Raw genomic sequence first — 27462 nt, 5'->3', positions numbered from 1 at the left:
TACTTACCAAAATGTTCCCAAAGTGGAGAATTTACTTTTACATATAGGGTGGTCTCTGTTTTAGTGATTCAAGTCAAAGTCCCTGTGCCTTATTATTTTTTTCATATTGTCAGTCCAATTAAACAAAACAAAGGTGAATTTGTCTTGTTACACTATGGATTTGGAGGTTCTCATGGCAAGACACGCGTTCATTTAGACTAACAGTTGGGTGTCAAAACTTAAAAAAAAAAAATTATTATTTTTTTTTTACCATCACGCACAACCAATTTCTTAGAACACGTCCACTTTTTGAAGGGGAGGAAAAACATTTTAATGCTTTCCTTACAGAATATGGGGCGATCTAATACCACTTTTGTCACTGACTTGCAGAAACTGTGCTCTAATTATAGGGCCACACCCAGTACTCCCAAAATGCATGGGCTTGGAATTGCAATACTTAAGTTTCCAAAGACTCAAAGAATGCCATCAAAGTCAGCATCTCTCTACTGACCCTTAAGAAATAGTCTTGTTACTGTCCACTAAATAGCTGGAGAGGGCACCTTGAGGCAGCTTTGGGCTTACCAAAGATACAGTTTAGTGGGTGTGTGTATGGGCTCCTGTGCTGGGAGGAGAAGGGTGGGGGCGGGGCGGGGAGGGAGGGAGGGAGAGAGAGAGAGAGAGAGAGAGAGAGAGAGAGAGAGAGAGAGAGACTGTGAATGTGTGTACATCAGGGAACTCAGTGGGAAAGCCTAGCCCTTGTACTCAATTTCCCCTTCACAAGGGATAAACAGGCAATTACGCATCCTTTTATATTTGATGGCCAAGTGCTGAACTGGAAAGCACACTATTAGTTTGTGTCCCTTCAGGGCCAGGGCAATAAGTAGCCAGGAGAGCTGGAGCTGAAGCAGAGAGGGTGTTGTCTGCTGTTAGTGTGACAGTCTTGTCAGCAGCGTTCACATTACTGGAAGGTAATAAAGTGACAAGTAAGTTATTAGAAAGATATGAGGTGAAATTGAACTGAAGCTTCTCGATGCTCAGCCTGGCTTTTCCCCTTCCTCTTTTGTAACCCTCCACTATTTGTTACAAACTGAGCCTTGTCTTGATACACTATATAGAAAAGATTTTTTTTTTTTTTTTTGCAGTAAAGGTCAAATGAATTTACAACACTTCAGAGGAGAATAAAGATAGTTTTATGACAACTATAGTACGTTACTTCAAAAAAATATATAACATTATAATGAACAATAATGCTGATCCAATTCAGTGTACTTGTAAAAATGCTTAGGTTTTTTTTAAAACCCCGTTATTAGGCATTTGGATTTTTCAACAAATGCCAAAAAGACACTATTCGATGTCCAGTTATTGCCGAATGACCATAAACATCATTTTTGTGCAAAATGTGGGAAGAATGAGGATGATGGGAGGACACAGGAAAGGATGGGTGTCTGGGCAAGAGTGATGTTAGATTAAATCACTAGTCAGTTTTACAGCTGGATTTACATAATACTAACAGAAAATTAATGTTTACAGTGAGCAACTCTCCAACTATAGGAAATAGGGAAATACGTTTAGGACAGAGCAGATATGGCCTTAATGCTAACATAAGCAAGGCTACCTACCACACACAGTTCAGCTTGGAGGGAAAATATGAAAACAGAAAAGTTACTTTTATGCTTCGTATAAAGGTGAATGAGCTCACATTTTGATCAAGAGATTTTTAGCCACATAGCCTTACAACCATGGCTACGGGGGCAAGCCACAGTAATGACGGAGAAAGAACAGATCCATGCTGGCTACCATGCCCTTTAAGTCCACTTGTCACAACTAGAGCTTGGTTTGACCATTGGACTTTTCTGGGACCTAGTTGACCCAATGGATCTTTTTGTTCCCTAAGGGACTGTAGCATCACTTCCCACTCCAAAAAAAAAAAAAAAAAGAAAGAAATGAAAAAAAGAACACCCCCTCCACAACTGCCGTAACTGGCTTCCGTGAACTGAAAGGGACTTGAGCTATTCCAGGCAGCAGCCTTCCTTTCTTCCTCCCTCCCTCCTCAGACTGGGGTTCAGGATGCACCAGGTCATGGGGAGCTCTGGGGGGCACTGCATCGATGTGCTCTCACTGGCTGCTAGGCTGAGCTGCACCAGACTTTTCTCGTGACCGTTTCAGTGCCTTCACTATTTTCTTTTCTAGTTGCCTTCAAGCCAGGGCAAGTACGAATCCTCTACTTAATATCCCTCACTGTGCTTTAAAAAACTGTGATTCCCTCCAGTCTCTTTGGCACCTGCCTTTTATTGCCCTCTGTACTCATTTAGACCCCTCCCATTAGACAAAGAATGAGAGGGAAAAGCAAAATCCTCTAAATATTCCAAGTTTGGGGGAATATAAGTGATTTTTAAAAACCCTGAAATTTGTCATAATTTTGAAAAGTTCAAGAAAAGGAGTGTGTCCACAGGATCAAAGAAGTTTTCTTCCGGATGATCTGTTTCTGATGACAGAAGATGGAGCGTGTCTTACGAGGGCTGAACTTTATTCACTCTGTTAGTCAATCTAACCCAACACTAAAGACCAAGTGCAAGTTAGGACTGCTTAGGTCAACTGTTGGCAGTTAGCAGCATGTCCGTCTCAATCTGATTACTGGCTTCTTTCTGTTTTAATTGCCAAAGGCCCCCTTTCTCATTTGCTTGGCACACGTCAGGGGTGTGTACAGAGAACGGGGAACAAAAGGTCACTTTTTATTTTGTGGGAACCTAGCGCATGGTTTCCCCTGAGTAAAATGAGGAGAATGCCTCTGGAAGAGCCAGACCATTCTTGATATATTCAAAGCTTGCTTTTTTTTTTTTTTTTTTAAGAGCAATGTATATACTAACAGGCTATTGACCAGTTAAGTGCCTTTCTCCTCTTACTGGAAGGGCCTGGAATTTCATGACCAAAGATACTACACTACAAGGACAGTGGCGCCATTGTGCTAAAAACAATTTCCAAAGATGTTTGTCACCTTGAGAAGGAAAACATTAACACCTTGAAACCTTTAAAAGGCATCAGGCTGAACTGGGTGGCCGGACTAAGATCTGAAATGCATTGACTTACTTCAATACAATTAATAGCAGAACAGAGAATGTCCCGCTTTTTATCACATTTTTAAAACCAAATTATCTATTCTTGCTCTGTGTCGTCCCCCTCCATAACACACAGATACACCCTAAAGCAGACTAAGCTTTTCTGATATTTACAAACACATAGTTTAAAATGATCAAAACAGTCCATTTCAACACCACCTAGCAAACATGCACGTTAATAATACTGCCCAATGTTGTACTTGTGACAAAATGCTGGTTAAAATCAATCAAATGGAAAAAGGCTGCCTGGATACAAAAGCTGCATCCCTATTCCTTTCTCAGCTGGCATAGAATGGATGCAGCTGAACAGAACCTGTTTCACAATAGGAAACTCCTATGAAAAAAGCAATGAGTATGAGTGGGCAAAGATGAAGGGCTCAGTGATTAAAATGCTGATCTCGTTATCCTTCCCGTTTGCAAATAAGCCTTGAGATCACCATCTTAACTAGATTTAGAGTTAAGTCCAAACAATGCACTCAGGCACACACCCAAGAACAAGCAACACTGGGGGACTAAAAGAAATGTACATTTCATGATTCTCCATCTTCTGGACCACTTCTGTCCACTCCCCCTGTCCCTTTTAAGCAAATAGGCTTTAAATTGGAAAATGTTATACACCCACTTAGAAGGCCACCATAACATGTGGGCACCTGAGGCACAATAGTAGCAAAGGGGAGAGACTCAGAAAGGGCAAGTTGTCCAGGACTCGCTGCCATTTCTCCAACAAAAGGCAGGTGAACACATTCATGCTCTGAGCAAGGGAACTTCTACCTTGAGAATCTTGTGACTTCTGGGTTTGTTCTAACTGGCTATCCACACTAGCCTGGTTTGTGGCAAGTAACATTTCTTCTAAGCCTGGTTCGTTTGCTGTGACCTGCTGACAGCTATGTAATTCACTCATTAGGGCTCTTTGACCTTTTAGTTGACATTAAATTAAACAGAGTAAACACTGATTTTTGTACAAGATAAGTTCTAATATTTCAACCTAGAGTGTAATTGTTAAAAATGGCTGAAAATTTGTTGTTTTCATAAAACGACGTGTCATTTAGTCTACGCACACTCCCAAAGCTAGTGTTTCCATAATCTTTTGTTGGGATACCAAAAATATTTTTTTTTCCACTCTTTTGGAATCGAATCATTTGGATAATAGGGCAACAGCAGCAACACAGAGAATGCTAAGAGAACCAAAATGTTTGCAAACAAACTTTCATTATTCTAGTTCAGTCTTTCACAAACATACTGTACAGAGTCTTATATGGTATAAAACAAACAAAGGAAAACATCTCTGTCTATTCAATTTAACACAACACCAAAATAAAGCGATTAAGACTTTGGGGAATTCAAAGGTACAAGAAAACAAAAACGGTTAGCACGAATTCCTCAGCTTTTTTAACCGTAAACATTTGTCATTTAACAGACATAGTGTCTGATATAATTTCTTTTGTACTGCAAATACTTTTGGTCTCTCCTCACTGTAGAACAAATGAAGAATTAAATGAACCCCATAGCATGCTCTGAAGGAGATGAAAAGATAAAGCCCCTAGACACATCTAGCTTATCTTTAAGAATCTATCATTTGTGAAATTTTCACAAAGAAAAATACTGAATCCTCAACTAATGATGCTTATTTTTGGAAACAATAAATACTGTGAGGTACCATAAATCCTACAGGAATAATAAAAAGAGAAACATATTAACAGTCTCCTTTGGCAAAATTCACGGAAGTGAATGCTGATGTGAACCTAGAAAAAAAATCACAAAACATGAAAAATGGAAGTAACATTAAAAATTAGGACAAAGGGGTTATTTCTAACTTTTAGACTGCTGAGAGAAATGTTTGAGGCCCTTAAATGCAGAAAAGAAATACATTCTCTTTAAATTACTGTGTACTGTTCGACAAAATATTCCTTGTTTATCTCCCCCCCCCCACTTAAAAAAAACACAAAAAACAACAAAACACAGTCTGCAACTCACACCCTAATGGTTTTGGCTGCAGACTGAACTTGAGTAAATATCATCATTTAGTCAGTATGTTGTGGTAGCTGAGGCTGCTGATGTGGTAAACCAGCTCAGGCAACATGTGTAAACATCGGAAACAAAACAAAACACAACACAACAAAAAAGGTTTGGAGAATCCTCTCCCCTCCTCTTTCTCACTCTGGATTGCTTGGTTTCAGGCTTGCTTTCATTTCTCTCTGACAAATCGTGTGGGGAAACGCAAAACACTAAACAGTGCGAGATCCTATTTTAAACCCCCTTCTTCTGGCTTTTCAGAAAGGAGTGTTGCTTAGTTCAAGTTCAGCACATGTTTGCAAAGCTTCCAAGTACTGCTGCTGCCGCTCTTAAAGGTCTTTGATTTTGTCTATCAAACCAGCCTGAATCAGAGTACTACTGCAGAACGTGCAGTAAATTACACAGCCACACAACAGACCAACCCAGTTCAGACTTTTTCTTTTTAAAGGATTAAGGGTTAGGTCCTTGCGAATGAGTGCTCAACTCTTTGACTGGATTCAGCTTTGTTCCATAGTGAGTAATTTGGGCTTTTGTATCCTGAAATATTATCCAGCCTCTAAAGAATAAATGCCTTAGCTGTTTCACACCACATAATTTTGTTTTCCTTTTATGTAACTTAACATATAAGCAAGAAGGTTGCAGTGCTGATTGTAATAACATTCGGCACTTGAATCACCAAGTGTTTTTTTCTAAAGCGGTTTTCTGGTGGCCGACAAATTGGCCTGTGGTTATGTTGAGTGACTAATTGTATTTTCTTTTCTGGAAACTTGTGCAAAGTTGGCAGTTTTGTGTTAACACTAATACTTTTGTTTGGCATTTGTGCCCTATACTGACCAGACCATTTTTATACAAGTGAATTTTTTAAAAAAGACACTTACTTGAAGTATGGCAATAGTTTAAGGATAAAAAAGAAGCATGGATATTACACATCCCCTTGTAGTGTATGAAAAAAAGTGCATGACTGGATTTATGTACTAGTACAGGACATTTTAAAAAATCAGATCTGTGCTGTAAGGCATGCCAGCACCTCTTTATCACTATATCTAGCAGGTAGTAAAAACAAGACCATGTTTTTTTTTTTTCCTTAAAAAATGTGCATTAATGCTAACATAAATGAATAGAGCTAGCCAGCAAACTATTTTTTTTTTTCCTGTATATCTAACAGCTGATGTAACTGTAAAAATTAAACAAAAGAGTTAAACAACCATCAATACAACTGTTTTACATCATTGGCCTCTCAAGGCTCAATATTTACAGGTGAATCTGCCATGCTTTAATTGAAGATTCTCTCAAAACCTTAAAGTTCACAAAAGACAACTATAAGGAGTTCCTTTTTTGTTTCTTTTTTTTTTCTCCCTTTTATTTTTTTGCAGGCAACAGTCGTGGGTACAACAAATTGTCTCTTTGGAGAGGACCAAAAATTATTATTCTGTCAAAATTTGGGCTAGTTGCACGCTTTTATGTGTGTATGTGTGTATATGTGTTTAAAGGGTACTTTGTTTTCACCCCCAAATGAAAGATCCGACCTATAAAGGAGAAAGAGAAAAAAACTTCAAAAGCACCTAGTGTTTATCTTTTTGTATCTAAAGAAAAGAAAACGTGTGTGTGTGTGTGTGTGTGTGTGTGTATATATATATATGTAGACACAGAGGCATACATGTGTATACACACACACATATATACACACACACCATCCCAAGTACACAAGCACACACTGACTATGGCAGTTCAAATACGTAGGCCATCTGGTGAGAGCTGGCATTTGTAGTGTCCTTTCTGAGACTAATCTACTGAAGTGAAGGGAATGTTTTTGTGGAGATTAGGGTTCTGACTGTGCCGATTCCGGCTTCGCACAGAGGAGAACATCATATTGCAACCGGGGACTTTGCACTTGTGCATTTCCCGCAAATGCACGGTTTTGTAGTGCACCCGCAGGGTCCCCTTGTTGCTGTACATCTTGTGGCAAATGTTGCACACGATCCCACCATTGCTCCCGGACAAGCTGTTGAACATCAGAGATCCTGAAACGTCAGCCCCGAGGCTGCCAGCGAGGGTGGGGACCTCGGCCTTGTGCGCCGACTCCCCACTGTCACTCGCCCCGTCGATGTCATCCAGGAGGATCCCCTCGTCGCTGCCTGCGTCGGATTCTCTGGAGGAATGGATGCTGCTGCTGGACTGGAGGCTGGAGGTGGTGCTCAGGTCCAGGACCATGTAGTCATCCGCCATGCCCCTCCCGTACCCGTTCAGGTGGGAGTCTTCTGTCCCCGCGGGAGAGGAGGCGTCTTCCCTGACGTCGAGCCCCAAGGGGTGCTGGGCACCATAGATCTTCATCAAAAATTCATCCCGGAGGTCCTTGCTAAGGGAGGGCTGCGATGAGTCCAGGCCCATGTCATCGAGTTCTTTGGTCAACAGTTTACGATGGAGATTGATGTTGGCACTGTGTCTAGGAAAACAAGAGGGAAGGGGGGGTAGGTGTACAGGGAGTGGGGAGGGTGAGAAAAAGGAGAGCATTTTAAAATTGATTCAGCTTCCACTAGGCACCACATAAGTACATTCATTGCTAATGACACCCCTGTAAAAGCAAACATTTCCCCACATCCTCAGGATTTGGGAATAAGTGGTGGTGGGGAGTGCAATAAGGGGAGCTTTTCATTAACATAATTTTTATAAGAGAGTAAAATTCCTCAGTGGTAGGATGAATGCAAACCCATGCACCTTTTCCTGAATGATTGTTCTGTTCATTTTACACTGTAGCAGCATCGGCTGCGGAGAATCTCACAGCAGAGATTTGAAAAAATACATTAAATAGGATAAAAGGATGGAAACGTTCTGCTTGTCTAAACTGAACAATTTGAATTTACCTAAAAACAAAACGAAAGCCTTTTTTTTCTACAGCAAACACTTTTAGAGGTATAAAATGGATCCCTTTTTTTAAAAGTAAATGGTCTAGATAATTTAGGGTTCACTTGACAAAATAATGACTTGTTCCCCCTCACCTTCCTACACTGCAAGTTTTAGGTAGGAAAAACAATTAGCTTAAAAGGTTAGCAATTTGAAATAGGGTTACAGACTCTCTTTAAGCATAAATCCCTTTTTGCAGAATGGTTTGGGATCTCAGCTAAATCTAATAGTAAAATACATTTATTTTCAGAAGCTGCTACATTTTAGAGTTGAAAATGTTTTCAAGTAATTTGTTTTAAAATTTAATTCTGAAAAAAACCCCTGAAAAACAGAAGTTGGCTTTTTAAATAAAACCCACCCACCCTTTAAAAAAAATCACAACAACAGAAAAAAAACCCAAAGGGACCAAAAAAAAGAAAAAAACCCACACACAATAAATACAAAAAAAAAAAAATCAAGCACAATAATAACACATGGTCCCTCTATTTTAACAACTGGAGTCCATACTTCTTAGACAAGCAAAACTTTTACTCTACTCACTGAACGCTTTGCTTGAATTAAAAGAAAGAAAAAAAAAAAAAAAAGATAGGATTTGTCCCAGAGCATCCATAGGGATGTCATGATTTACCAAAGCCTGATAGGTTATTATCTGTCTGAAAACATTGCCTTTGTATTTATATCCCCCATTTATTTTTAAAGTGCCCTTGGGCATATACCTCTCTCCACCTGCAAAGGCTCACGTTTGACACGTACCTAAATTGAAGGCTACCCTTCCAAAAAGTAAACCAGTAAATAAATATACAGATACAGAAAAGCTTCTCAATAATGGCAGAAGCTCTACATCTTAGAGAAGTAATTGTGATAACAGAAATTGATAATAGAAATGACCTAGAATGGCCAGCATCAAGTTCAACAGACCTCTTGATTATAATTAAAAAGTATGGAAGACCGAAATGAGTCACTCCATTTGGTGACAAGCATGGCTAATATTTCTTAGAGATGGTTGAGAGGTATGTGCCTCAGAGACAAGAAAGGTGGGAAACACTTCTCCACCTTTCCACACAAGACAATATACAGCACTCCGGGTTTGAAGGGGCAGAGGGGCGGCAGCCCTCTCCACACTGCACTTAGGAAGGCTGAGCTTACCTTGTGATAATAAGATCAGCTTTCTAATCTTTTGCTAAATCGATCACAAAAGAAAGCAAGAATGAGAGACAGAGAAAAAGAGAGAGAAGGAGAGAGAGAGAGAAAACAAATTCACATTCTAGACATCTGGTTTAAAAAAAAAACAAACAATAACATAGGGATTTAAAATGTTCTGATCACAAAATCATTTTCTGTCATAAGCGATCATCTCATATGCTGTCTTGATGATTTTTCAGATCAGCTGCATCATCCAAAAAATCATAAATCAAATTAAGATCAACCAAATTCACAGCATCGTCATCATCCATAAATGAGTTCTGCACAAATGCATGCAGTGTGCAGATATGTGAATGATGAACAGAAGTGGTCCCCACGGCCCCTGCTCTGACACAGTTGCTCCCTGTCTCCTTGGTGTCAGATGGCAGATGACTCCAAGTGCAGGCTGCTAAGCAGAGTGTAGGAAATGCCTACTGTGAAGTCTTTCCCCTGACATGTAGGTATGACACCACCAGAGTTATTACAGGAATGTGGAAGTAGAGTGACAGTACATACTGTCAAACAATCTACTGATAAAACAATCTGCCAACCACAAGCAGCTCACGAAGTCCTATCCCTCTGTGTATTATTTTTAACACCCTCCCTCCCCTCCCTTTCTTAATTTCACAAGCACACATTTTGCAATGACTTTAGTCTAGAACTCCGTTGCTTCTCACACATCTGCAGTTACCACTTCCTAGATTCACTGCTGAGAAAACAGCAGCCAGACACACAGCAGTCACATCAAGACACACTGAATAAGGAAGAATTAACATCGACAAAAGGACACACTGATCCCCCAGAAAGACACATCTTTCTGAAGATGACTTGTGAAATGGCACATCTCCACTGCTATGTTACCAGGAAGAGATGTTTCTCTTCATTTCTCACTTACAGCAATAGAAATCTGTAATCGAATTAGATGATGTACCAGCCCTCAATATCTGTCAACCAAACAATGTGCAGAAATGTGTAGACCAGCTCTGGCACTCTGTTCAACAGTGTCCCTTTTCCGCTGTCAGCAGTACTGTTGGCCTCTGCTAATATAATTACATTGGCTTTTATTCAATTAAGTGCCATCCCTTGCTTAAAAAAAAAAAGCTACTTTATCAATTGATTCAGGTGTAATGCAATAATAAAGATGAACTCATGGCAGTGCATTAGCTCTGCTGTTCATAACTTCAGTGCACGGGTTCATTCGTGGTAGTCGATTTCCATTATGCAACCACAGTTCAAGAGAATCGATTCTTTTATGTTCATTTCTTAATCTGCTTTCATTTTTGTTTAATAATCCTCCTAAATGCCATATGCAAAATACTTGAACTGGGGATGGGAAGAACGTGCTGTGGAAAGCTTAGTAGTCCACTCTCATGCTGGTGGGCTTGTTCTAACTAACTCCAGTACTACTGGGGTGGAAAGAGGCAAAGCAAGAGAAGGAGGGAGAGAAGACATTCTTTAGAGAGTCCTGATCCTGTGCCTCCAGAGGTTAGGTTCAGCCTCCACAGAATGGACAAAAGGCAGCACTTGATGTTAACAGAGACCTGGACTCAGTCCATCCAAACCCTGAACTGTCAGAGAACACTGCTCAAGGAGGAGAGACAAACACCTGGGGTTAATAGCAACTTACAAGTTTACTTGGATCCAAAAGAAAACCAAAGAGGTAAAAAGAAAGGGAAGACGGAAGAGACGCAGAAAGAAGTCCCGCCAACGGACTGTCAGACGTACAGGGAAGAGGATCCTAAAATGGGAGGAAGACCAGAGAATGCTGGAAACGGGAGGGCCCACAGCAGAGGAAGCAGTCAGCAGCTGTCTGTAAGAAGGAGAAGGGGGACTGCAGACAGGAGCCAATTCTGAGTTCTCCAGAGAGAGTTTTTCTAGAAAATAAACCTAGTGTTCTGAATATTTATCTCCAGAAGAGAGGCAAAAATAATCATGAACAAAAACCATATTAGAACTTACTATATTTTATAAGAATGTCAACAGTACAAAAGCTGTTTCTCTTTGCTTTGATTAGGTAGGTAATACCGATACGCCGAGGAGGCAGCTTCCTCTTACAGAAAAAACAAAAGTGACTGGGATGGAGAGAAAAGGTGAGTTGATAAAGTGGAAGGGGTAAGGATCTGATCTCACTGGGGATCTCGTCAAGAGAGTAGGCCACAATTTAGTCCCAAGATGGTCACTTTCAAGAAGAACATATGCTATACCTTATTCAACCTCAAGTCTCTTGCCAGCTCAAGTAGAATACTTTGCACTTTGGACATAATTACATTTATTTGACTTCAATCAATAATATGCAGCCTTACAGAAACTTTCCCCAAAATACACCGTAGAAGAGAAAACAGTGATCCCAAGATTGGAAGCACGTAACTGAATATTTAAGAAAAGACACTGATAATACAGCAGAGGATAATTCTGACCCTATCACACCCCACTGTGCTGTAAGGTAATGATACATAATTAGGGCATGACACAGTCCTATAACCTAGGCTATGCTTAGAGAGTCACAAATGTTTCCTCTGACCCTCTGTACTCTTCCCTACTCTTTCTGTACTGAGTTTACCAAAAGCCTCTTGAAAACTGAGAGCACCCTCAAAAGCAAAAAAGTCATGAAGCCGATATGATATAGGGGAGGGCATAAAACCAAACTTACTCCAGGAAATGCTGAGTGGAAGTACTCTAGGTGGACTCAAGTGGACTACCAGTCTTTTTCGGTTTATTTAATGAAAACATATGTCAATTATATGTCAGTTTAAAAAAAAAAACAACTACCACGCAACCACAGAAGACACCAAATCCAACAAAGTCAAGCAAATGCAAGTGCCCTTTAGAGAAAGTCAGTCCTGTCTGGAGCTTTTCTTTTCTCACGTTTCTCTTTCCAAGCTTGTTCAAGCGCCCAGTTCAACTTAATGCAATGTTTAATCATAAAAATAAAAATTAAACACATTAAATACATTGAAAAGAAAAAGCGTCTTGAGATTTTTAACTTTGGTTTTGAGAGGAAGGAACTTAAAAAAAAAAATCAAGCTATAGGTTACATGAGAAGCTGAATCTAACCTTAATTCTTAATCAGTTCTGAGCCATTCTAAACTTAGTGAATTGAAACAAAATACTTGATAATTAATTACAATGCCTCAGGTGAAATGGAATTGAGGCTCCATTTTGGAGCTTTTGCCTTTATTTTTTCTGCTCACCTCTGTCACTCCACACACACAAGCGCACACACACACGCACACTTCTCATATTGTCCAGAATGATCACAGTGATGTATACACAGCAGATACCACTATATATATGGGGTGCATGTGTATGTGTGTGTATATGGGGCAGAGAAATGTTATTTATATACAATCTGGGAAAATCTAGACGCTGGGTTTGTGTGTATTGTGGGATACTGAGTCAATATCAATATTCTTGATCGGAAATTAAATCTGCTAACCAAATCCACAGAAATGAAAAGTTAAAACCTCTGCCCCTCATTAGTTCTCTTCTTATCTGATTGCTATGACACTATCTGTTGTCCTTAATGCCTCAAAAATATTTGTATCATCATTAATTGATGTCTTACGGCCCTGTGAAGTAAACGACATTTTTGTTAGTATACATTTTCTGTAAAACAAGTAGTTGCTCTAACAGGCTAATATTTAAAGATTTTTCTCCAAAAGAGCCAAAAACCATCCCTAGCTCAGGAAATTCAATGTAAAATTCTAGTGAACAATGCTCCAAAAACCCCCAGAAGTATAGAAGTACATAATAAATGCAAGAAATAAAAGCTAAGCAAATTCTTGCAAATTAAAAGTATGAAATTCAGTCACTTCAATCCCTTTCAATATAAAACAAATCATCCATACTGGTCACGCAGACAGTTCCCTCTACATTCAAATTATTCACTTGAAGATAAGCTCCCACCAAACTCTTTGGGGGTTTAGCTAATTTACTGCACAGATACGGCACGTCTGTTGTAATAACAGGTAGGATGTATTGGGGTCGGCCATTTATCAGAATTAGACTTCTTTTCTCAATTCACAGTGAATTATGCTGCCTACATGACTCCCCTCTCTCAGAGCCTGCCATCCCCTTACGGCCCCTAACGTGGCAGGCGAACAAAATTGACAGTCTCATCTTGTCAACAAGGGACGATTCTCCTGAGAAGCCATTTAACTTTGCCGAGGAAGCAATGTATTAATGTGCCTGTCCCGGGAATGTTAATCATCTTCAAGCTTCCGACCTAACTTTGACGTGAACGAAATCACCAAATTTGTTTACTGAATGAATCGTAATATGCTAATAAGAAAGCATGACATATATGGAAAAGCCAAACAGATGGTTTGTTTACTCCACTTTGCAACTTTATAAATGTGGTAACTCTGAAGATGTTAGTGAGAATTATTGGTTTGTTGGCAGAGGTGAACGTGTCTCTCACATACTAAATCTGGCACTACGGTTACAAAACAATTTGTCATTGCTGTGGAATGCATAAAAAATGTTAATGTAGTAATGGCATTTAGGAAGGCAGATTGGTGGATGGAAAATGTCTATGCTGGATGCTCAGGTTAAGTGCAGAATTGATATCCAACGCTGTTCCCTAACCATTTTACTTCTGAGTTGTATCTGACACGTAGAGGCTTCTGGAGGGTGCTTCATTATTCGATAGGTAACCTGTTGCGCTGTGATGTGAGACGCGTGTTACACTGTGAATAGGATTATGTTTTCACAGCATTTGGAAATTTTCTCAATCAGGCAGCTCTTATGGTGCTCAGTTTACTACCAGTGTTGGGTAAGAAAAAGCAAGGCGGTTCACCCTGGCATCTTTTAAGGACTTAAATAAATCTGAGCTAGAATTTTGAGATTTATATTTACCCTGAATGAACTAGCCGTCAAGTCTTCATCCCTTGTTTTATTGTCTTATACAGAGTTTAGAAGACCTATTTCCAAAATAATAAGAATGCATTTTTCTCTAGATGCTCGAATTTCTTCTCCTATTTAAAAATAAGCTATCTTTTCTAATGTGGACAGAGTGGAACATCAGTTTCTCTCTGAGATCTTTTTCAAAGGAAATACTTCCTAAGACTAAATATCCAAGAAGGTTTTATAGCATTTAAACGGTTAATTTATGATCTTTTAAAAAGACAACACTTGGGATGTATGAGTTCTCCAAGAGGCGGGGGACAGAATTTTGTAGGCAATATTATAACTTAGCTATGGCCTTATCTAGAATTGTGTTGAAAAATGAAACTACTTAAGATACATGAACAAAAAGAATGTGCAAAATCTAATTTATGTCTTTGGTTAAACAATGGCAAAACTACCAGCTGAGACAGCAAAACTTCAGTTAAGCAACCAGCAACGCACCTATGCTACTAAACATTTCAATGTTTAGCAACATTCAGATGATTTCTTTGAAATTCTTTTTACTTTTGATTCACAACAAGCATAGCCACAGAAGCAGAATTTTGTATGAAAAAGGTGCTTATTCCTCCCCAAATCATGAACCATTTTCCCCAACTTCTTAGTTCCATATATATTCATAGTGAAACCACCACGAATCTTGTGGGATTTACCTGGTGTATCACCATACAGTGAAATTTCTACCTGTCTGCAGAAGAGAAATGAGAGAGCAAAGTGAGCTAAAGAGACCCCTGCATTCGTCTTGCTGCCCAAGGATCACTTTGGAGCAAGAAACATTAGCGGCTATTCCAGCCTGGCGCTTCTATCTCATTTGAAACATCTCCTCGTTCCTGACCAACAAAGAAAATTTCAATAGAGTACTTTTACTTGTTTAACAACAGTGAGCTCCTGGGATCGTCAAAGTGCTAAGCCTTTTCCAAGGAGAGAAGAAATCAGCAGCTCAAATATAATTAACCTTCCATTCTCAATGCAAACTGCCACGCACAGGAGCTCTGCAGTCTATTAGCGAAGTTATAATGGCCAACAGGCAGAAGCAAAATTGGTCAAAAAGTTGGCTGCTGCTGTCATATTTTTGGAATTATGATTAATGGCCCTAATAATGTGGATGATTACTGATATGTGTATCTCCAGCAGTTTATCATATTGCTCTGGCTGCCTACGTCCACAATAAGCAGGATGCTATCATTTACCTCTTTATTGAAGGCAATCCTTCTCTTGAAGGAGCATATTCTAATTGCTTCGTAATGTTTTATGTCTTAAACATTTCGCAGCTCTGGACCTTGCCAACTGTTTCGTGTCTACCATTGATTAATTACTGAATGTTTAATCAAAATTTAGAACCTAATGTAGTCATTTATGAGCACACTGCAGTGCCAAAGTAGTTAGGCTCTGCTCCCAAGTTTGGAGAGTGCTGAGTTCAAAATCAAATCCCAGCCATGCATGAGAATCCAAGAATTTCACCTTGGGTGCTCTGAGGTTGCCAATTCCATCTCTGCTGATGAATGGAAGGTAATCTAACTACAGGATAAACAGCATCTTTACGTACCCCCTCCCCACTGGATTTCCCTTTCCTCTTTCTCCCGATTCCCTAATCAACAGAGCACCACTGACTGCTTGCTTCTGACAGCACGAAGGTTCTCGTGAATACCCATCACAAGAACATAGCTTTGAAGTGGTTAAACAAGTGAAAAATAATTTGCTGGGACAAATACATAAGTTTTTTTTTTAATGTGGATTTTTTATGGTACTGTCATACAACCATTCACCGTTGAAGTTAAGTGTTTTTTTAATACCATTACTGAACTGCTGAAATGGATGCTAATATAGCTTGGAGTGCTAATGTCAAGTCCTGGTAATAAAAAAGACAGACTGCTGAATGAAATAATTTCAAGGAAAAAATAGAACAAAAGTGCTCTCTCTCTTGCTCTCCACTTTTATTGAATTGGGACTGACTGAGCCAATTGCTTTAGAAGTCTGTAAAACACAATTACTAGTGAGCGGACTGACCCCCCAGTGCCCCCTCAGTGACACAGATGACTAAAAAGGCAGCAGAGTTAGAGCTGCTCCCCTCAGCTGGCCATCAGACCCAAGAGGCTTGCTTTTGAAGGTCTGTTGTTCTCATTGCCCAAATCTGTCTGCTTTGACTGAAAAAAATCTTATTCCCCATCCATGTGCTAAAGTAACTTCATACATCACTTTCTAAGATGAAGATGTCTATTCTGGCAATTAAGGGTGATCTGTCTTTTGATATTCTTATTTATGCGGGTGTTTACGTATAAACACACATATACATTATGGGGATGCATTTAGATGAGAATGTTAGCATAATTTTTGAATAGCTAGTAATAATTCAGATTGACATATGCAATATTGAGGCGCCACTTACGTATGTTCCGGTAGAAGACCTTGGCTTTTTTCTCCTAAGGTAAAGTCAAAATAATTAGAGCAAGCAAGGAAAAGAATTAAACTAGAAGTAGGGAACATTTTTCCCCCTAGTTAATAAAAGAAGTAATGAACTCCATAAAGTACTAGAGTTAAGATCACCAACACTTCAGGCATAACAGCTTTTAACCAGGAATTTACAACTCCCGTTTTAATTCAAGCAGCTAGCATTAGGAAATAAAATCTAGGTATTTTTTAAGTGTAGTTTTATGTTAAATAACTGACGAAAAATTGTTCTTTCCTGAAAAGCATTCTTTTCTCCTCCTTCTCAGCTTGCTTCTCTCTCACACATACATACACACACACACACACACACACACACACACACACACACACACATCTTGGCACTGAAGAATTAAAGTTAATAAATCCCTTTTTTATGACACTGTAATTTTTTGGCAAGTGTAAACTTTTATATTCTGCCACATTCATTTATTTGAAGCTTGTGGGAGTCTTATGGCAAAAACATTAAATTATTTCTGAGAAGGCTTTTTTAAAAAAGAAATGCCTTCTAGCCCAACCTTCACTATGAAATTTCAACAGAGAAAGAAAAGTCTGTTCTTCTTAGCACAAGAGCAACAACAACAAAAATGATCATTCACAGCAAGAGAGAGCTGGCAGAAGCCTCTCACCTTAAGAGAGAGCCCATCTTCCCAGGACTGATACAAGCAAATACTAATACATGTGTGAAGTCTTATAACCTGCTTCCAGGTGGGAAACGGCCTATGTTTTTTACAAAAGAAAAGACTATCTAGAAAAACAAATATTGCAAATGAATAATTATGAGAAAGAATCACACCGAGAGAAAGTCTATCAGAGGATCCGGGTAGACGGTGGTGGACCCAAGGGAGACGGAAATCAGGAAGATGACCCTTTCAAAGTGGTGCTATCATGAAAATTACTACCTGTGTATTCAGTATGTGCATTCTGCTCTAAATGCTATTTTTGCCTGAATTTTCGAGTTTGCACTGGCGAGAGCAGTAGCTTGTTCCCTTTGAGGGGAGATAAGGATAACGGGTATTATAGAAGCATTACGTTTGTGCAGAGGAAGTTACGTAGCCACAAGAGACTGAATGTTACTCCCATCAACAGAAATTTGTAAAAATTTCTTTGTTATCATGGAGAGAAAGGCCCTTGCCTGCCATTAAGCTTTGTTGTCTATTTTGTAGGCAGTTCGGTGGAAGTGACTGGTGTAGTTCTTGGACTGGAGGAGTGAAAGGTCAGCAGAGGCTTAAATGAGCTTGTCTTACATCCAGCTGGGCCAGCAGGAGGTCATTAGGAAGATCCGAGGCTCACTGTAGGCTTGACAGAGTCTCTCCCCATGATACAAGGAGACTGTTTTGCTCACTGCTCTTCTCCCGGGATATAAAAAGAAGCCCAGAGACGGGAATGACACCGAAGTTTATCTTACTACCAAAGTTTTGGTTGAGGAAGGCACAACTAGCAATTATTCAGAAGGGGGATTTATTTTGTTTGTTTGCCTTTGATGGAAAGTAATGGAGAGAAGTACAAAAGACCTACTGATCTCCTGGGTGTACTGTGAAACCAAACAGAGGAACAGGGAAGAAAAAAACAAAACAAAACTCTTCCTTTAAAAGTCAAAGGACCTGCACAACTTCACCTTTTAAGAGAATTCTGGTAAAGGAGAGCTGCAGTTTGAATGGCAAAAATATAGGAAATGAAAAGGCTGATGCCTTAACATGTTCTCCTCTTGTACTTGGAGAGGATTAACACGCTTTATTTGACAGCTAATTATATTAGGGCAAATATACTAATAGTTATCTTAAGTTGGTGCTAAGCGGCTCATTTCTTGGAGGTATTGCCTGGTGAAATCATGTGTATTTACTGAAAATCCCTCTTTAGAAAAGTTCTCTATAAGTTTCCAAACACAGAGAATGATGGAAGAAATGGTTGTCGCTGTTGAGAAGGTGCTAATGGGAAGCAGGTAGCATGTTTTCGCATCTTCACCTCTGCTGTTAATGTATGCAGTGGCTCATCAGAGGTAGCTCATGTTAATTTATTCCTGCACACCTGTACAGGGCTGGAAGTCAGGTAATCAGACAAGCAAAAACTATACATCTCTGCTTTTTAGGTACAGCTACCCAGAGGCCTAGATAGGAACAAATTTAGTTCTGGAGACATCAGCAGGTTTTAATAAACCAAATACAGATGTCTTATTCCATACAAATCAAGAAGTTTACATGTTTAAATCTGGACAGACTTCACTAGCAATCGAAGAGAAGGTTCACACTTGGCACCAATGGTTGCCTCATATTTATTTATAAATCACCCTGACCAAATATTATTTTGTTTTTAAATCTATTCATGGGGCTGAATCGCCTTTCCTGCACCTTGAAGATCAACCATATATGCTGACCCTTCTGATAAAATTCAAGATAAGCTGTGGCAATTAGTGGCCACTATTCTCAGAGGAAGAGAGGAACAAAGATGCAGACCATCTAGTTTCTGTGGACAACGTCTTCGTTATAGTTGCCAATGTAAAGTCTATTTATGTCTGTTTTAGTGATTACCATTAAATAGATTTTTATCATATTAGCAAATAACAAGGAATTTGGGGGAAGAGGACAGAAGGGCTTTTATTTTTCTGAATAAAAACCAAATGTAATTTATAAATGGGGTTGATCCATGGCCACTCAGCCCTCCTGGGGATCAAAAAACATGACAGAGGATGAGAAATGACCAAAGGAAGCCAGGCCCAGCCAATTCTATGACACCATCTTCAAGAAAATGTCCTTTCTCAAGAGTGTAGGTTCTAGGCCAGTTGGAATTTCTTCTTCCCAGGGAGTATTTTCATATGTTTACTTCAAAACCCAGGGTCAGCTTTCCTGTTCCCTGACAGAACAGCATCTTGGCAGAAAAATCAAGGGACAAACCAGAAAGAAGTGAGGGTGTTTAGAGACTGTCCGGTGTTAACACTACACACTGTTATCAGCATACACTTAAATACTTCAGCCATTGCCTTATAGTTCTATAGTTCTTCACAGGGAAAATAATTTACATTTTACTTCTAGAACTTGGAGTAAAAATCACCTTAACAACCACCTAGCGACCAGATGAACTGGAGTCTGGGTATGCTGGCTTGCTCTTTGTCATTAGTGTGGAATGGTCCTCTTTGCTTTCTAATTTATTAAACTCACACTCATTCACAGCTGTATAGAAAAGGACACCTCTGACACTGCGCTTGGACTCCTCAGCCCTCACAAGCCTTGCTTGTGCCCCCCTCTCTCTCTCTCTCTCTCATCTCCCTTTTTGTGACTTTACACAAAGAATATTCTTGCTTTTCAAAAAGGCTTCAGTCTGATCTTATAAAACCGAGGAAGACCATAAGCAAAGACTTGGAAATCTCTGCTACCTAGCCGTCAAATCTAAAACACAGCATTTAACGTCTTTCTACTTCCGTCCTACTAACAGCCTATCTGAGACCAAACACGCAACTCCCTCGTGTATAACCATCTTGGAAGAAGCGCTAGAAGACCTGTTTCCCTCTCCTGTAAGGTGTTCTAAGCCCAAAGACAAGAAGGCTGCTTTCGTAGACAGAAGGAAGAGGGTCATTCTGTTAGTTTTATCACAAGCATCCCCGAAACCCGGTAGCCTTGCACACTTCAGCCCCCACTCAGAATGCCTTCTAATGCTTTATTTGCACCAGGAAGATGTGGTGGAGTCCAGGATGGATGAGTCGAGACTCTGGGGAGAGGAGAGAAATGGGCGAGGACACGGCAGGATTAAAGGCAAAGGAGGATTTCTGTTTGGGAAGGTGTGTTGGCTCAGAGAAAGGTAAGAAAACTTATTAGTGAATTGAAGAGGAGAAAAGCAGGGACACGAAATTCCTGGGGTTCTTGTGACTGACACAGTACAAGTGAAGAGAAAGAGGAAGATAATATGTCTGAGGGGTAGATTCAAGATGTGAGGCAAGAGGCTTTGTGAATAAGTAGATTAAATTACAGGTCGTTATTAGTTGATCAAATGACAATAAAAGGCTGAAACAGGAGTACAATTATAGTGCAACTGTGTTTCCTGAGATGCAGGAAGAGGGTGGTACCCCAATGGCATCACTGTTTTTGCTTATTCAGTGGTAGTTACATTCACATCATATATTAACTCAAGTCATAGACTCAACAAGGATGAACACTCTTCTTAAAAAAAAAAAAGTCAAAATATCAAGAGTTTTTGCTATGTTTTTACCATGAGGTCAAAAGATTTGCAGAGTCTTGAAAAGCAAAATTTCATGTGAGAGTCAAGACTTTCTTGTACAGTATATATATATATTTTTTCTTTTGTGGTGTGCGGGCCTCACACTGCTGTGGCCTCTCCCGTTGCGGAGCACAGGCCCCGGATGCGCAGGCTCAGCGGCCACGGCTCACGGGCCCAGCCGCTCTGAGGCATGTGGGATCTTCCCAGACCGGGGCACGAACCCGTGTCCCCTGCATCGGCAGGCGGGCTCTCAACCACTGCGCCACCAGGGAAGCCCACTATTTTTTTTTTTTAATTTGCTTTTTATCATGTGTGACAAAACTCCAGAATTAAAAAGATTAGGCATGACGTGCTATTTCACCCATATGAAATGTAATCACCTGTCTTCTGAGGTTTGCAATCTCTTCTGTGACTGAACATACGTGGGAGAATATCTGTATTATGCTTCTCACCTAGAATATCCTATATCCTAGTTATCCTAGGCACTGGTCTAAACTTCTGTGTGGCTAGTCACTCATGAAACTCTCAATCCTTACAATAAAATTAGAGACTGAAATATTCTTCTGCTATCAATCAATCAATCAATCAGTGTTTTTCCTCAGACAAACCACCCTCTCCACAGTACCTCCTTATACATTAGAACATAAAAACACAAGCGCTTGCATTTTCTAGTGGCTTGACATAAATGAAAGCACCAAGCTTCGGGTGTTGTAGCCTTTGGTCCCAGAGCCATTTATTCCAGTGTCATGACTTGCAGTATTTTCAGCAAACCAACTAAAACTCTGATAGGAATTCATGCAAATAAGCTTAAATTTTGGCTTGTCTTCAAATACTCCATTTCCATAAATATTTTATGCAGGTTTTCATGAGTCTTTTATTTTTGTTAAAAAAAAAATCCAATGCATTAACCTCATTATCACAAGTGCACTATTTCAAACATAAAAGAATGAATATTGCTCACAAACTTGGGGGGGGGTTGGGTATAGTATTATATTTATTATTCAAAGTCTATAGCTATCTTATCTGCCATATTCTGGGGCTGTCAATGATAACCTGGAACTGAAGAGAACTTGTTGACCGTAAAACATTTTTACAGAACAAGGTAAATGAGGGAGGGGGGATTTTTAAGAAGGGAGATGTCTCTTCAAAGCATGTTTTGAGTTGTACAAAGAAAGCCACTTAGTTTTTTCTCAGAGATTTTGCTTTTCATACATTGGGCCGCTTATATTTTAGTACAAAGGAAGATATATTTTAACTTTCATTTTTAAAAAGATTTTGAACTTTTAAAAAAAGCAGAGCATTCTAGTGACAGATCACTACCTTTCAGTGTACTTCTATTACATGTTACTTTGTCAGAGACCTCTGCCCAACTGATAAACACTAGAATTTGGGTGGTGGCTCTTTGGAGACTTCCTAATTCATTTTGTTTCTTCTACATATGTTGATTTTTACCATGTAAAAAAATTTTCTCCAAAAATATTTTTAAAAGGCACTGGAAAACCAAAAACCACATCCAATATGATGGGAAGAGCTAACTGTGTGACTCTAGTTGGGCTAGCGTATCATGTAAATGATCTGTTCACAAGCTTATCTCCGCAAGGGTAGGACAACTGTGTTACCCCACCACTGACCACCTTGACACATTCCATTTATATCACATTTTCTTTAAGATTGAAAAAGACCACTGTAGGTTTAGGACCAGCTGCTTCTGTTTAAGCCCAACTGTTTCAGAGCTGCAGCTACATAGCTAAGGTGTGATGTCATCTCAAGGCTGGACATAATATATTCTAACTGATCCTCAAAGTATATGCATGCCTCCCCTTCTGTGCATAATTCCCATGACAGACTATATTTTAGAGATGTGCTCAAAGACATTTAAAGTTAAAGTAACCCACATCACCATACCATTTCCCCGTATCAACAATTACTTTGGTCCCGTTTTCTTCTGATATTTTTTATGACTCTTAAAGAATTCAAGGACATACTAAATACTCATGTAAGAACGATAACATTTCTGGTTATACCTACGGAGATGCAGGCTGTCTCGATGTCCTGGACCTATGGTTCTTTCCATCCGTAAATTTCTGTTTCTATATTGGATAAATATGTGTGTATGAAGATAATATATTGATTTAATTAAAAAGCCACACGGCAAAGCAGAAATATATATAACAGAAGCTGCGGCTTCTAAGTGAAGGTTCACGGGGAAGCAGGGAACTGTGTACATAGTTAACTTATTCACACCTAGATGCATGGAAACACACATACACAGAGCACAGAGAAAAATGGCGTGCATTACTGGGTAAGATGGCATATGATTCTGCATGCTTAATCACAACAAGCACCAACTGCAACAATCCTTCACGAGCACGGCAGCTTGGGGGTCACGCGATCACTGTGGACAATCTTTACAGTGCATCAAAAACATCTAAGCTGGATTTTTTAATGTTTCAAGTCCACCATGACTGGCACCCTCCACCCCCAGCAGGAGCAGCCAATGGAGATTTACTGACCTGTCTCTGCTTCGGCGAGAGGGGAAGGCGGCATTGCAGCCAGCCACCGTGCAGACGTGCATCTCTTTCAAGTGAACGTTCCTGTAGTGAAGCTTCACGCTGTAGGAGCTTTTGAAACTCTTCTTGCACACATAACAGATTTTGGGGTCTGGGCTAGAACACAGATCACCTTCCGGGGAGAACTTTTGAGGGCTGCCGTAATTCAGAGATGACGTAAAACTCTCGTGCAGGGCTGCCATGCTGGCACCCCCGCCGTTGTACAGTCCGTACTGGCTCATGTAAAACATGTCGTAAGTGGGATCTGTAAACTCTTCCTTCACCTTGATGGCGTCCTGGTGAGAGGGCTCACTGTGGTTCTCGCCCGGCCTCTCACTGTTCATCAGGACTTTCTCGCTCACCTCGCCGTGCATGTGCTCATCCCCTTCCATGGATTCCTCACCTAGTTTGGGCTCCGAAGACTCAGACTCGTTCTCGTAGTCCCGCTCAGGTTCTTGGTCCTCGGAAGTCATGCTGTCGGCCCTTCTTATCTCAGTCCTTGAAATGCACCGGGTCCTGCTATGCTTAGAAAAGTCCTTCACAGACATGCCTGGACTCATTTCCTCCTGCGAGTGGCAGTGATTGTCATGGCTCCCATCGTTGACCACAGCTCCGCCATCATTGGGGTCGTCGTCTTCATCGTCAAACTCATCGGCAGTATCAATAATTTCCTTCTCGATCTTCACAGGCATGCTGGACTTCCTGGGCTTCTTCTTGGGCGCCAGGTCGGCACTGGGCTCATGAGTGGCCATCATCACTACTGGCACTGCTGGCTCAGAGGGTAATGGGGGGAGCTGCTCTATGGTACCACTGGTTGGAATGATGGGACTGGTCGGGAGGGAGGTTGGAGGACTCACCATTTCCCCCGGAGTGAGTAAACTTCTATAAAACGGAGGAACTGGCTGGACAGTCTTTAGCCCAGAAAACACCAGCTGGCTAGGGAGAGGATTCTGTAAGACGGGGTCTAGTGGGGGAGTGGTAAAACCCATTGGGGGCCGGCCAGGGCTTGTGAGTGTGAGATTTGATTTCGTACTTGCTATGACGGGGGTGGCAGCCCCTGATGTGGCCCGAATTAAATCTTTGTCTCGGTTATTCCTTAGCATAGGCATGTGAAGGCGAGGGTTAGGGTTCGCACTATGACGGTTACGGCTTCGGAGGGAGCTAAAGACCATGTTGCAACCTTCGATGGTGCACCGATGTTTGATCTTCAGGTGAACAGCGTTATAATGGATTTTGAGAGTACCTTTGTCATAGAACGTCTTCCCACACGCGTTACAGAATACTCTTCCTTTCCTAGAGGCTGACCCCATCCTTCTCATCCGGTGGATCCGGAACGAGCTTTTTGGGTGTTCGGTTTTGGACAGATCACTGACCGGGGCAGAATTCTGAATGGGGGACACGCAGGCTGGCTCAGTTTTGGGCTCCACATTAGTAATGCTGGTCAGGGCGTTTCTATTGGGCGTCTGGTCATTCTTGTAGGGTGTGGGAGACACTTCAGATTCACTGCTCTCGTTATATTCATTCTGGGTCGAAAGGCTGGGTTCCCGCAGCCTCAGTCCTGGTTGCTCTAACAGCAACCCATTCGGAGGCAATCCTAGCAGCGGGGCTGAGACCGGGTTTATGTACTGGAATGGCAGCAGGAAGGCGAGGCTGTTGGGGATGTTTTCAAAGTGATGAATGCTGGAAGGGTTGCTGTTCTCTAGATGGGCAAGGAGGCTGGGACTCCTGGTGCGATTATTGCTCTCAATGAAAGTTCTGATGTCTGAGTCTGTCTTTGAAGACGGTACAGCTACGGCCTGCCCCTCTTTCTCCTGAATGGCCATCAGCTCCACAATGGATTTGGTTTCTCCGAACCGCAGAAACTGCTGAAGGGTGATGATTTCCTCTTCTCGAGACATGATGGCCCAGCGGTCCAGCACCTTGCCGGCAGCATCCTGGAGGCCACATCAAAGAAATGACAAAGACAAACACAAAAACTTATTGACTGTGCATGATTATTCAGTGCAACCGAAGGTGCTCTGTCTGTTCATGGAACACCGAGAGCAGAAAACAACATGCAAGCACGGTTAATACAAGTCGATCCACAAAGCATACTTTTCTGCCATGCCAATGCAGTCATTAGAGTCACAGTTAGAGAAACAGATTGAGTTTAACAATGTCAAAGCGAACAAAACGTAGACCACTGGGGCTCTGTGATCTAAAACGCCTAAACTACTGCTACTTTAACAACAATGGCCTATAGACTATGCAAGTATTTAGCATATATTAGTACAAGATGTGAACTCTTGCTGTGCAACCCAGTGTATGAAAAAAAAAAAAAAAAAAGGTACCTTAATCCTTATCAAACAGTGACACCATAGGAAGGAACTGAGTACATTTTTCAAATTTTATTTCTTCAGCACAAGCACTGGATTCAATGATGTAAATTCCTTTAAATAGGAGCTAATATGTGAATTTCTGAATCCAAAGGATGAACGAAGTACCATTATCCCCCACATCCCCATTGCTGTGCTGTGTTTTCACCCTTTTTAATGGCTATATTTTCGTGTCCTTTACCAGTAGCTTATTTCATAAGGTAGGGTAAGGAAAAACAGTAATTGCACTTTTCTGAAAATTGATTGTGATCCTATGATTCAAAGTTTGACTTAGACTTAGCGTATTTGACTTTTTATGATCTTGTTATAAATGACAGCTATACATATCTAGAAAGTAAACATGTGATGGATTTAGATAGAATAAATGTGTAAAAATGTTGTCTCTCAACATCCTCCTCTGATAGCAGAGGGAGTCCACAGAGAATACACATCAGTAATCACCAGGCTATGTGTTGTTAAATATACATTAAAAAGCATTTCACACTTTCATTTTTGCTAGTAACTATGAGATACGCCTGGAGGTCGGACTTAAAAATCCTGCAGTATAATGTCAGGCAATCCATTTCAGTATGGATTGAGAAAAATCTATTCAAACACTTAAATAATGACTCCATCATCTTCTAGGGCACAGCTTCTCCCCACCAGTACAGGATACTCGGCAACCCTCTGTGAACAGCACTTGCTCCAAGCCTTGACTGTCACTTTACAGAAGCATAAAATCGTCTTAAATAACAAGACACGAGCCTTATTAATTACAAAGGGGAAAATCATAACATTATAATGGAGAAACCTAGCAGACATCACCCTAACCAAGCTGTCCAAGAAACATTACCCAGTGATAAGGATCATCACGGACCTTGTGTGAGATAGATACATATGTGTATATATTTAGACTGAGAAGGGCACACTGCTGCTTCCGTGGCATGCTTGCCAAAAAATTTATACCTCAATCTAATTATGAGAAAACATCAGATAAACCAAAACTAAAAGGCACTCTGCAAAACAGTCGCAAGTATTCGTCAACGTGTAAATGTCGGGAAAGATTTTTAAAAACTCAAAGACCTAAGACTGGTTACAGACTGGAGGAGACTAAGAAGACAGGACAAATAAATGTGAGATTCTAGGGATCCTAGACCAGAAAAAGAACACTAGTGGGAAACCTGGTAAATGTGCAATAAAGTCTCTAGATTAGTTAACAGCATGGTATCAATCCTAATTTCTTGGTTTCAACAACCGTACTATGCTCATGTAAGATGTTACGTTAGGGGAAACAGGATAAAGGGAACTGTACTATTTTTGCAAAGGAGAATTCTCTCTCGTAGACCGTTCTACTCAGCCTTGCAATATGAAATTCTCTCTGGACCACAATCGTATGGTCCAAATCATGACACCTAAAATTTGATAATAAGGCAATACTTGTCATTTGTTTAAATTACTTAAAAAAGAAGCTCTAATAGTTACATGGTATTCCTTATAAGCCTCGTTGCTAGCATTCTATCATTTTATATGTGTGTGGGTGTCCAGTCCTACATAAATTGTCAAATACAGATGTCCCTCCCTCATCTTGCAGGAGAAATTAGCCTTCAGATCAAACACTCTCAGGCAGCTATCTGTTCACATTAGTCATACAATGACGTGTATACACGGTGACTCTGGATGATCCTGGAGTCGGGCAGTAGCCATTTTTTAAAAAGTTATCGCTCACAGCAACGGGTCTCCCTTCCATCCTTTTTTGGGGCAGGGAAGTAAAGGAGAATGTTGGTGTTGTAAATAAGCAGAGAAATAAAT

General features: G+C 40.4%; 1 protein-coding gene across 21 annotated transcripts in view; it reads right to left on the bottom strand.

Annotated features, from left to right (window-relative positions):
• Window positions 1-511: 511 nt before the first annotated feature.
• Window positions 512-27462, bottom strand: part of BNC2 (basonuclin zinc finger protein 2) — a 423886-nt gene continuing 396935 nt past the window's right edge. For 11 of the 21 annotated variants that reach the window (XM_059071134.2, XM_067041447.1, XM_059071130.2 and 8 more), the window contains 3 exons: window positions 23264-25233; window positions 22775-22840; window positions 512-7551 (listed from right to left, as the gene is read on the bottom strand). In XM_059071134.2, the coding sequence (XP_058927117.1) occupies window positions 6891-7551; window positions 22775-22840; window positions 23264-25233 (2697 nt within the window). In that variant the 3' untranslated portion in view covers window positions 512-6890. Of the gene's footprint in view, window positions 7552-9155; window positions 9190-22774; window positions 22841-23263; window positions 25234-27462 lie in introns of all 21 variants that reach the window. The other 10 variants (XM_067041448.1, XM_059071131.2, XM_067041451.1 and 7 more) reach the window with 6 other exon arrangements.

This window comes from Kogia breviceps, chromosome 8 (assembly GCF_026419965.1).
Source record: "Kogia breviceps isolate mKogBre1 chromosome 8, mKogBre1 haplotype 1, whole genome shotgun sequence".
In the NCBI taxonomy this organism is placed as follows: domain Eukaryota; kingdom Metazoa; phylum Chordata; class Mammalia; order Artiodactyla; family Physeteridae; genus Kogia; species Kogia breviceps.
The sequence above is the reverse complement of the archived record's forward strand: the minus strand, read 5'-3'. Positions and strand labels throughout refer to the sequence as shown.